This window comes from Schistocerca gregaria, chromosome 1 (assembly GCF_023897955.1).
Source record: "Schistocerca gregaria isolate iqSchGreg1 chromosome 1, iqSchGreg1.2, whole genome shotgun sequence".
Taxonomy (NCBI): Eukaryota; Metazoa; Arthropoda; class Insecta; order Orthoptera; family Acrididae; genus Schistocerca; species Schistocerca gregaria.
The window spans coordinates 1,003,180,002-1,003,192,444 of NC_064920.1; the positions used below are offsets into that span (position 1 = coordinate 1,003,180,002).

The 12,443-nt window shown below is 42.8% G+C and overlaps 1 protein-coding gene across 1 annotated transcript in view; it reads left to right on the top strand.

The window, feature by feature from the left end:
• LOC126278560 (uncharacterized) overlaps positions 1 to 12,443 on the top strand; it is a 320,088-nt gene that overhangs the window by 68,479 nt on the left and 239,166 nt on the right. The window contains exon 2 of the mRNA XM_049978755.1: positions 11,805 to 11,968. Coding sequence (XP_049834712.1) covers positions 11,823 to 11,968 — 146 coding nt within the window. The 5' untranslated portion in view covers positions 11,805 to 11,822. The remainder of the gene's footprint in view (positions 1 to 11,804; positions 11,969 to 12,443) is intronic.

Genomic DNA, 12,443 nt, shown 5'->3' on the forward strand with positions numbered 1-12,443 from the left:
AAACCAGAAGGGAGCATCACAATCTGGGCAATGTTTTCGTGGCATTACCTGGGTGATGGCTCAAATGTTTCTGAGCACTAAGGGACTCAATAGCTGAGGTCATTAGTCCCCTAGAACTTAGAACTACTTAAACCTAACTAACCCAAGGACGTCACACACATCCATGCCTGAGGTAGGATTCGAACCTGCGACCGTAGCAGTCGCGCGGTTCCGGACTGAAGCGCCTAGAACCGCTCGGCCACCGCGGCCGTCTTACCTGGATGATCTCGTCATTTTGGTAGGAACAATGGATCAACACATATACGTATCTGTCCTTGGGGATCATGTTCACCCCTAAAAGCAGTTCATTTTCCTTGGCACGATGGCATCTACCATCAGGACCTTTTCCTCGTACTTCTGTAACTTTCTGACAGATGGTCACATTAATTCTACCGGACAGTGCATTGGTGCGATGCGGTGAACTTGTAAAGTGTTTACTATATAACAAAGAGATACGAAGTATCAAGGAATGTAATTTACAACGTCATTATTCTGTGTAACACGCAAATGAATATGAGAACTATCAAGGAGAGGAAAGTGTCTCAGTAGTACCGGAATAAAAGGAATGCACTGATGTGGAGGACTATCAAAGTACAGAAGTGTCTGTTCGTCTGAGCTGCAGAGCAGCTCTCCTTATAGCCCAGAACGTAATGTCGTTTACTGAAAGATACTTTGCAAAAGAAGAGATTGTGATGGCCACTAAAGCAATGTATCCACATTGATAGGGGACTTTGCAAGAATAAGTTTGTCTTCTGAGACTATTATGCCAGCCCGATGGTGACGTTGAGGGGCGCCATTCCTTTACACCATTACAGAGTTACCATTGAGCCAAATTTCTAAGTTATGCTTCGCGATGGCAGACAATTACGGTGTTTTGAAAAAAGTGATCCCTTAATTTCGTTGCACAGTGTATGTGAGAGAGATGGCTATTTTGATAGAAGGCAGGCCTTTAACTGTCTTTTTAAGTCTGGAAAGACTTTAGTTCCTCTGATTTTTTGAGGAAGATTATTCCAGAGACGGGTTCCTGATACAGAAAATGGTTAAAAAACATGATAGTGATATGTGATGTTAAGGGGGGGGGGGGGTTATTTTGTTGAGAACGAGCATTTCTGCTGCGCTGTTCAGATATTAGTGTAAGAGTTGAAGATAAATAAGAGGGAGAGCAATGATTCAGAAGATGCTAGAGTATTGGTCAAAACAAGAGGGAGAATTCCTGTAGAGGTATGCCATGAAACCAACACCTTCTGGGTTATGGATCAATCTGTCTTTTCATTCCCTTGGTCTGTTATGTAGAAGTAAACACAGTAGGCAGAGCTGCATATGTTTACCACGCATCCTGACACATTAGCCGGCATTAGTGGCCGAGCGGTTCTAGGCGCTACAGTCTGGAACTACGCGACCGCTACGGTCGCAGGTTCGAATCCTGCCTCGGGCATGAATGTGTGTGATGTCCTTAGGTTAGTTAGGTTTAAGTAGTTCTAAGTTCTAGAGGACTTATGATCTCCGCAGTTGAGTCCCATAGCGCTCAGAGCCATTTGAACCTGACACATCCTCCTGCCCTTCTTCGCATTGAATCATGCACTTTTTCAAATAATCCTGGCTCCATTCAGATTGTGTCACATGCATTTGTCACATGCTGCTGTAATGTTTGCCTACTGTCGATGGGTTGAGCATATACCAATGCCATTAAATGTCCCCATAGCTATAAAGCCAACGGATTCAATTTCGATGGACGGGGAGACCAAGCTACTGAACCTCCCCAATCAATCCAAACACCGATAAACTTTTCGGTGAGGTGAAATCGCGGGATCTGTAGAAAACTGGGTGGTATCCCATGGCTCATAAACCATAGCTGTTGTCTTCCTGCAAGGTTAAAGTTCTCCAGTAGCGCGCAGAAACGAAACACGTCACCTGTTAATCTGTTTAATAAATTGTATTGCCCTTTGACACTGTTACCGACAGTTCCCATCCGTACATTTATATTGAATTCGCCCTGATGCCTCACCTCCATGACTGCACGGAGATTAAATTGTGTCCATTCGTTCTAGTGGTTGTCTGAGGAGAAACAGTCAGTATTCAGGTATATGACAGGAACGATCGCTCGAAGCAAGAATTCTAGTAAACATAGGCTCTAAAACGCATACCTTAAGAGCTATGAACACTTCTTCATCTTTGATACTGTGAAACAAATCTCTTCTACTGTAAGCTATTTGATTTCCATCTTTTGAGAGGTAGGAGAATAGGCCAAATAAGAAAAAATGTTCAGTAAATACCTTAAGAGCTATGAGCACTTGTCCATCTTCGCCAGTGAAAGACATCGCTTCTACTGAACAAGTGCTTATAGCCCTCAAAGTATATATTACGGGGCCCATGTTGAACAGGCAAATGTTTCTCGTTTGGGTCTATACTACCTCCTCCCATAAGATGGAGAGAAAAGAGTTTCCAGTAGAAGTGATTTGTTTCACAGTGTCGAAGATATACTCTTAGTTCTGAAGCGATGCATTATAGGGCCCCAATATATTCGAAAATAAAGCGGAAATTCAAAAAACAATAGGTTGTAACTGTTAAATTGCCACAATAACACACAGTACGGTACTTTTATTTCGCGTAAAGAAACAAATAGTATGTTATTTTCACATGTTCAGACCGGATATTGAATATAAAAAAGTGCATTTCATTCAGTGAAGTAAGCACTAAGTTTCTTTTAGGCTAGAATCGTATCGTTTACTTGCCAGCACAATGACGCAGGCGTTCCACCAGCGTTACTTCGACAGAGGTTGTTCCCGCCTGGCTTTCTGGATGAAACAAAGTTTTGCTGTCTCTATATGGGTCATAAAGTCTTCGTCGACCAATCTGTCGTCACTATTGTGTGATGTAGGATACACACTATCTTTTGCGATTTTAATGAAAGTCTCATTTAGACAATATACACTTCTGACAAGCAAGTAAAAGGACGAAGGCTATTATAAATCCTTGGGTAACACAGGAGATATTGAATTTAATAGATGAAAGGAGAAAATATAAAAATGCAGTAGATGAAGCAAGCGAAAAGGAATACAAACGCCCCAAAAATGAGATCGACAGCAAGTGGAAAATGACTAAGCAGGGATGACTACAGGACAAATGTAAGGATGTAGAAGCAAATATCACTAGGGATAAGATAGATACTGCCTACAGCAAAATTAGAGAGACCTTTGGAGAAAAGAGAACCACCTGTATGAATATCAAGAGCTCAGATGGAAAGCCCGTCCTGAGCAAAGAAGGGAAAGCTGAAAGATGGGAGGAGTATTTAGAGTTCTTTGTTGATCCATTATGGACTGTGGGACAGCGGCTGATATGTATTTCCTGATACAATAATTTACCAAGAGCCGTATGTATTGTAGAAATTTATTTTATGAACTTATATGCTACCAGTTTCGGCATTACATTGATGCCATCTTCAGGCCAACACGTCATAGTCGTATAATCGCTATTCACGGAAGGAGCTATACAAATGGATCTGTGAATCAAATAATTGTATCAAGAAAGAGTATTTAGAGGGTCTACACAAAGGCGAGGTACTTGAGGGCAATATTATGGGAACAGAAAAGGACGTAGATGAAGAAGAAATGGGAGATATGATACTGCACGAATAATTTGACACAGCAGTGAAAGACCTAAGTCGAAAAAAAGCCCCGGGAGTAGACAACATTCTATTAAAACTACTGATAGCCTTGGGTAAGTCAGCCATGACAAAACTCTTCCATTGGTGAGCAAGATGTATCAGGTAGGCGAAACACCATCAGACTTTAAGAAGAAAATGATAATTCCAATCCCAAAGATAGCAAGTGTTGACAGGCGTAAAAATCACCGAACTATCAGTTTAATAAGTCTCAGTTGCAAAATACAAACACGAATTCTTTACAGACGAATTGAAAAATTGGTAGAAGCCGACCTCGGGGAAGATCAATTAGGATTCTGTAGAAATGTTGGAACGCGCGAGGTAATACTGACCCTATCACTTATCTTAGAAGCTAGATTAAGGAAAGGCAAACCTACGTTTCTAACATTTGTAGACTTGGAGACAGCTTTTGATAATGTTGACTGGAATACTCTCTTTCAAATTCTGTAGGTGGTAGAGGTAAGATACAGGGAGCGAAAGGTTATTTACAGTTTGTACAGAAACCAAATGGCAGTTATAAGAGTCGAGGGACAGAAAGAGAAGCAGTGACTGGGAAGAGAGTGAGACAGGGTTGTACCCTATCCCAGATGTAATTCAAACTGTATATTGAGCAAGCAGTAAAGGAAACAAAAGAAAAATTTGTAGTAGGATTTAAAATCCATGGAGAAGAATTAAAAACTTTGAGGTTTGTCGACGACATTGAAGTTCTGTCAGAGACAGCAAAGCACCTAGAAGAGCAGTTGAACGGAATGGACAGTGTCTTGAAAGGAGGATATAAGATGATCGTTAACAAAAGCAAAACGAGAACAATGGAATGAGGTCGAATTAAATCAGGAGATGCTGAGAGAAATAGATTAGGAAATGAGACACTTAAAGTAGTAGATGAGTTTTGGTATTTGGGGAGCAAAATAACTGATGATGGTCGAAGTAGAGAGGATATAAAATATAGACTGGCGATAGCAAGGAAAGCATTTCTAAGAACACAAATTTATTAACATCGATTATAGCTTTAAGGCTGGGGGCACAGGTCGTGAGTCGTGTTTGGGTAGTTCAGTCGGTACAGCACTTGCCCACAAAGGCCAAAGATCCCAGTTTCGAGTACTGATACGGCATTCCGCTTTTCAGCTTTAATGTACCAGAAAATTTCAAATCAGCCCACATCCCACAAGTGTGTGAAATTCCTACTAGGTTTTAGGGTACTGTCTATCAATGAAAGTAAATCGAAATATCCCTTGATTTGAAAAATGTGTCCTCTATTTACTGATGATGCTATGGCATACGGGAAGGCGTCCTCGTTGAGTGACTGCAGGAGCATACAAGATGATGTGTACAAAATTTCTGGTTGGTGTGATGAATAGCAGCTTGCTCTAAATGTAGGAGAACGTAACTTAATGCAGATGAGTGGAAAAAAAATCATTCCGTAATTTTCGACTACAGCATTAGCAGTGCATTGCTTGACACAGTCACGTCGTTTAAATATCTTGGTCTAACGTCGCAAACGAGTACGAAATGGAATGAATACGTAAGGACGCTAGTAGGGAATGCGAAGGTTCGACCTTGTCTTGTAAGGAGAATTTTAGGAAATTGTGGTTCATTCGTAAAGGAGCCCGCGTACATACGACCCACTCTTGAGTGCAGTTAGGGTGTTTGGGATCCTCACTAGATCAGAAAAGGAAGACATCGAAGCAATTAGAGGCGGGAGGCTGGACTTTGTCACTGGTAGACTCGATCAACACGTAAGTATTGGGAACCCTTGGAGAGAAGACGACGTACTTTTCGCGGAACACTGTTAAGAAAATTTAGAGAACTAGCACTTGACCCAGACTGAAGAACGATTCTACTGCCACCAACCTAGATTTCGTATAAAGACGAAGAAGAGAAGGTAAGAGAAATTAGTGCTTGGACGGAGGCGTATAGATAGTCGTTCTTCCCTAGCTCTGTTTGCGGGTGGAAGAGGAAAGGAAATGACTAGTAGTGGTTCAGAGTGCCCTCCGCCACACGCACCACCGTGGCTCGCGGAGTACGTATGTAGCTTCAGCTGAAGACATACGAAATTAGTGACCTATGAATCAGTTTCAGCATTGCGATCTGACTGCAAGATTTTGTAGGAAATTACCTAGGAAGTATAAATACACTCCTGGAAATTGAAATAAGAACACCGTGAATTCATTGTCCCAGGAAGGGGAAACTTTATTGACACATTCCTGGGGTCAGATACATCGCATGATCACACTGACAGAACCACAGGCACATAGACACAGGCAACAGAGCATGCACAATGTCGGCACTAGTACAGTGTATATCCACCTTTCGCAGCAATGCAGGCTGCTATTCTCCCATGGAGACGATCGTAGAGATGCTGGATGTAGTCCTATGGAACAGCTTGCTATGCCATTTCCACCTGGTGCCTCAGTTGGACCAGCGTTCATGCTGGACGTGCAGACCGCGTGAGACGACGCTTCATCCAGTCCCAAACATGCTCAATGGGTGATAGATCCGGAGATCTTGCTGGCCAGGGTAGTTGACTTACACCTTCTAGAGCACGTTGGGTGGCACGGGACACATGCGGACGTGCATTGTCCTGTTGGAACAGCAAGTTCCCTTGCCGGTCTAGGAATGGTAGAACGATGGGTTCGATGACGGTTTGGATGTACCGTGCACTATTCAGTGTCCCCTCAACGATCACCAGAGGTGTACGGCCAGTGTAGGAGATCGCTCCCCACACCATGATGCCGGGTGTTGGCCCTGTGTGACTCGGTCGTATGCAGTCCTGATTGTGGCGCTCACCTGCACGGCGCCAAACACGCATACGACCATCATTGGCACCAAGGCAGAAGCGACTCTCATCGCTGAAGACGACACGTCTCCATTCGTCCCTCCATTCACGCCTGTCGCGACACCACTGGAGGCGGGCTGCACGATGTTGGGGCGTGGGCGGAAGACGGCGTAACGGTGTGCGGGACCGTAGCCCAGCTTCATGGAGACGGTTGCGAATGGTCCTCGCCGATACCCCAGGAGCAACAGTGTCCCTAATTTGCTGGGAAGTGGCGGTGTGGTCCCCTACGGCACTGCGTAGTATCCTACGGTCTTGGCGTGCATCCGTGCGTCGCTGCGGTCCGGTCCCAGGTCGACGGGCAAGTGCACCTTCCGCTGACCACTGGCGACAACATCGATGTACTGTGGAGACCTCACGCCCCACGTGTTGAGGAATTCGGCGTTACGTCCACCCGGCCTCCCGCATGCCCACTATACGCCCTCGCTCAAAGTCCGTCAACTGCACATACGGTTCACGTCCACGCTGTCGCGGCATGCTACCAGTGTTAAAGACTGCGATGGAGCTCCGTATACCACGGCAAACTGGCTGACACTGACGGCGGCGGTGCACAAATGCTGCGCAGCTAGCGCCATTCGACGGCCAACACCGCGGTTCCTGGTGTGTCCGCTGTGCCGTACGTGTGATCATTGCTTGTATAGCCCTCTCGCAGTGTCCGGAGCAAGTATGGTGGGTCTGACACACTGGTGTCAATGTGTTCTTTTCTTCCATTTCCAGGAGTGTAGTTCAAATGGTTGAAATGGCACCGAGCACTGCGGAACTTAACATCTGAGATTATCAGTCCCCTAGACTTAGAACTACTTAAACGTAACTAACCTAAGGACATCACACACATCCATGCCCGAGGCAGCATTCGAACCTGCGACCGTAGCAGCAGCGCAGTTCCGCACTGAAGCGCCTAGAGCCGTTCGGCCACAACAGGCCGGCGTATAAATAGTAACTTTTTAAAGCGCAACAATTTACAGTGCGAGAGCAAAACGAAAATTCTGTTAAAATGAATATGACCAATCGTACCAGATATTTCGCCAACCATAACTTGGGCTATAGCCAGTTGCAGTGCAAATGGACATATTGACCCAGTTTGTATAAAAATACTTAATCACAAAGCACCGAGTAACGACTCTTTCTGTAGGAAAAAGCACTGGTCGAAGCATACTTCGCATTTTCGAGTCGTGTTATTTCTGTATATTATGACTTACTGCCGTGCGGCAGAATGAGAGGTGTATTGTGTTCTTTATTGTAACATTTGTAACTTGTTTTTAATCTTTTGATGCACTAGCTGGCAGCATGCTTTTTTTCACTTCTATTGTCGAATCTGAAGGTGGCTCTTGCATTGCAGAAACCAGTTATTCTACTCAGAAAGTTGTGTGTGCAAGACAGTTAAATAAAAGTTATTACAAAATTGCTAGCACGTCCTTGCAGAGGACTGTGAAACAACTTTTAAAGGGTTTCATCCTCATAAGGTGGAATGCCCGCACAACATTTTTGGACATAGTTGACCAGGATGAAGCATTCCCGACAAATCTTGTGATGTCTAATGAGGCAAAATTTCATCTGAATGGGTTTCTCAATAAACAAAACGTTTAACCCATTAAGTCACAAATTCATTTTTTTAAAAATTGAATTTTTTATTCCTTAATTATAATCTACATAGCGTATGAACCACAATAAGTACAAAAATAGCCAAAGAATATTTATACATGCTGATATAATGGCCGTCCTCAAAATAGGAGGCTGGGATCTAACAGTATCGTATAGCATACTAAACTGTATTCAAGTCTTAACTATTTATTTCTTGTGAAATGGTACAAAACACTTCACACACAGTGTTACACGGCATTTAACACAATATGTTTTTGGTTTCCCGTTGCATTTAACTCTTACACATCTTCTTTGCGTGCTTCTTTTGTCAATCATATGACCAATTCCATCCAACCTGATGTCTGTTATCACTCTCAACTGACTTCATGGGTATTCCATTAGACGTCCAATATTCAGTCTTCCAGTGTCCAATTTCAGGTATGTAACTGTAACAGCACGTCTGAAATCCAGTAAATCCGGTGCATTTTTCCCATTTACTAGTCTGTAGAAGGGCCAGGCATTTACGAGGGCCATTTCCAGCATACGTGTAAATAGGATGCAGTACCATTTTTTCCCTCTAATTACCGTCGCATATTTTCGAAGTAGTCAAGGTGGTTAACACCTCCCATGCACGCGTAATACGACTTCAAATCGGCTGGTTGTTGTACTTTTGTCTTCTTACTTGCTTGTCTATTCTACCGCGTAGCTGCTCCCAAAGGTTCAACTTTGTCAAAATTTGTACCAATTGTAGCGCATCTGTTGTCGCGCCATCCAACAAATAAGACTTCACCATTCCTGTCGAACTGGTAGTCATAGTTTCCTCGAACTGTCTTTTTCGGTTCGTTGCTGCTGAATAGTGGACAGTCACCAACTCGATTCCCTCTGACAGTCCCAGTTGCTCGAAAACCCTAATTTCTCAGATGAATCAGAAGATCTCTACTAGTGAAGACATTGTCAAGGTACACACAATGATTCTCAGGTTTTTCAATGCAGTCCAGCATGATTAGGACTACTCTTGATCATTATAATGCATATAAAATGAAATGAAATAAAATGTAATAAAATAAAGTGAAATGAAAGAATAAGATATGTGGGGCCGTATTTCTTTAATACAACTCCGAGTGGTACGCGGTAATTATTAACAATTTTTTCATTCCACACCTGTACAGACACTGCCATTTTAAACGCGGCATAGTTTCAGCAAGACGGGGCTACAGCCCATACGGCCTATAATTCGACTGCTACACTTGGCTCACCGATTACTCTCGGGGTTCGGATGTATCCCATGGCCATTGAGCTAACCTGGTCTTTCAGTTCCTGCCTGTATTCTATGGAGTCATCTGGAGAACAAAGATTTTTCATGGATGCTCCACAATACCAATATGTTGAAAGCAGCAATCCAGGAAGAGGTACAGCCATACCTCAAATTATGACTTAAGGACTTCATGAAGAGTGAACATCTTCAGCCATTAGTAGTCAGTGATGGAGGCCACTTGCGTGAAGTACTTTTTAAGAAATAAACTTGTTTCTGATTTTTCAGTAAGGCAATGTGTGTAGAACAGTTATCTGTAAGTTACACTGGTGTAAACGTAAGTTAAATCACATAATAACTAAATGAACCACCCTGTACAAGCATTGCTAAACTTTCAGGCTGCGAAACTCGAAACTGAGTAATAAAAAACTAATTAAGAAAGTTCTACAGATGGTCTTTAGTGCTTGTGCCCCTTAGTTCAGTGCATTTTCGATAGTGCCATTACAAATGTCATTAGGGATTGTACCCTCCCTCTTACTAATTGGCCCATCCTGCTTGCGATATAAAATATGACCGTAGATCGCATGTATGCCTAACGGATTTTTTCTAATTGTATAAGGCTATCTTTCCCGAAGAAGTGGTACCGATAAGTAGGAGAAAAGTGTTCAACCGACCCTTCTGATGAAAAGTCTACTAAAAATAAAAGTAATTAAACCGAAGAGGGCTATAATTTTGAAAATGAAAGTTATTTTGTGCATTCACGCACGAACAACGCTGGACAGAAAGGGGTACCACTGATCATCAATCCAAAAGTTACACTAATTAACGAAAAGGAAGTAATTAACGGTCGCCTGCCCACTAGGGAAATTTACGTCCAAAATCCTGTACAAGATGATGGGAAAGAAAAACCATGTATTATTAAACACTGACGTGGCAACTAAAGGTTGCCACCTTTTTTTTACCCTAATTTTAAGTGAGTATGTAATGACAAAGAAAACCGAGAAGTCACTCTTACGTTATGTATGGCATTAAATTTTGAAAGAGGCAAACGAGTAATGATTTGGAAATATGCAATTAAACTGTATGTTAGTACTGAACTTCGTTACGTGAACAATGACTTTTGGTGATCTCAGCATAAAGTCATCGAAGAAATTTAGAAAAGAAGCAAGCACTCTTTACTTTGCCGTTACTTATTTTACAAATTGGATTTCATATTACTGTCTGAACAGCTGAGCCTTTCTTACTGACTTGAACAGAATTAAATACTAGAATACGTACCAAACCAAACAACCATGTGCTCCAAGCTATATGTAAAATAAAGAAAACTTCCACACTCTTAATTTGTGCATTTTTTTCAGTGATTGATTCTCAAACCTGAAAAATGAAATTGCTTTACTTTGCCTCTGTTGTACAACCGTTAATTGAAAGTAGACTGAGGTTAAAATTCTGTAACTATTCTGTAACTATTCAATATGTTTCTTACGACATTCAACATATTAGTAAAAAAAGGAACAAGGATCCTGCTTGGTAACAATGTCTGGGGGCAATGAGAACACAATCGCCCTGAGTTTAACTGATTATTATTTAAATAAATCTTATCAATCAAATCACATTCAGTTGAGCTGCTGGATTAGCCGTTAATACTTTCTACCAATGAACAGTCTTACTTCAGTGCTGTGCATACGACGAAACTCGGAGCCGACGACGAAACTGTGTTGCTGGAACTGCTGCAGTTGAAGACGATAGCACATTGTGGAGCCACGGCTAATTATAGGAACGGGCAATCGTAATTAATTCAGCCTCTTGCGCCCGTCCACTGTCGGTACTCCTGCTCTAGACATCTGGCCGGCGCGCGTACATGATGCCGCCGAAAACGGTACTCTCTACTGCGAGAGCGTTAACACTACACTTCCGCACACTGCAAGCGCTGGAACCCGTCTCCCTCTCTCTCCGCGCGCTCTCTGCAGCAACTCCTTCCCCAAAGATTTTACAACGCACCAGCACTGCTATTAGCGTTGCTAGTCGATACAAATAACAATTCCTTTGGCTTTTTCCCAGAGCTTATAAGTTTCACAGTAAAACACAGATAAATACAAAGAAACGTCAACAGACTTCTACATAAAAGTACACACACAATGAAGCAATGTTCTCACTGACTAAAACCAAGCATTTAAATTACAAAATTTAGATACAGTTCAGAAAAAAAATTATATATCGGTAGCAGGTGTCATGCGTCCTGCTTTTTCGGTTTTACAGGGTCTTCGCAACAGCCTTCCACAGTCTTAGTTCTCGTCTTCATGGTAGTGGATCTCAGAATAGTTTCTCAGCTCGACTGGTATTTTCTTTGCAGGACCGCTTCACTTTTTAGCTTACGGAGTTGATCCTTTGCTACTGACGGCATTTCTATTGCGAGACGCTAATACGAATTTTGTCTGCAGGTCTCGAGAGTCAGCGAGATGTCGACAATCGGGCGATCAGGAGTTGCTGGTGTTCCGCGCCTCGTGAACAAGCAGTTCAACTCACCCATCAAGCTGTACTCGACCGAGAACGTGACCGAGGTCATCAACAAGCACGTCCAGGTGCTGGACAACGGCGCCGTTGGGTGAGTCTGTCTGCTGAGCGACTCTCGTAAATGTCAATAAACAGCGCATGCTCTATTGTTTTTGCTTAAGATGTGGGAAAACCGCAGGTAAACGCCGATACTGTGCGTGTAAGTAAAACCTTCTTTGACATTACGATACTGCAGTGCCTCTATTATTCCGAATTAGGACGCAATGTACCTTCGGACATGCATGCATGTCCGAAGTAACTATGCATCGTAATTCGGAATAACACAGACACTGCAATATCGTGTTTATCCGCTGACACCGGTTGAACGACTTTCAAATAAAATGTCTCCCTTGTACAAGGATATACATAATGGATTTATGACTGCAGGCTGAACGCACATGGTTTACGACAAGTGGAGTTTGGGTATAGCCGTGAGTCGTGCTAGGATAGCGTAACAGTAAGGCGACAGCTCGCGATATGAGAAATCCGGGTTTGAGTCCCGGTGAAATGTTGCGTTTTGAACAATA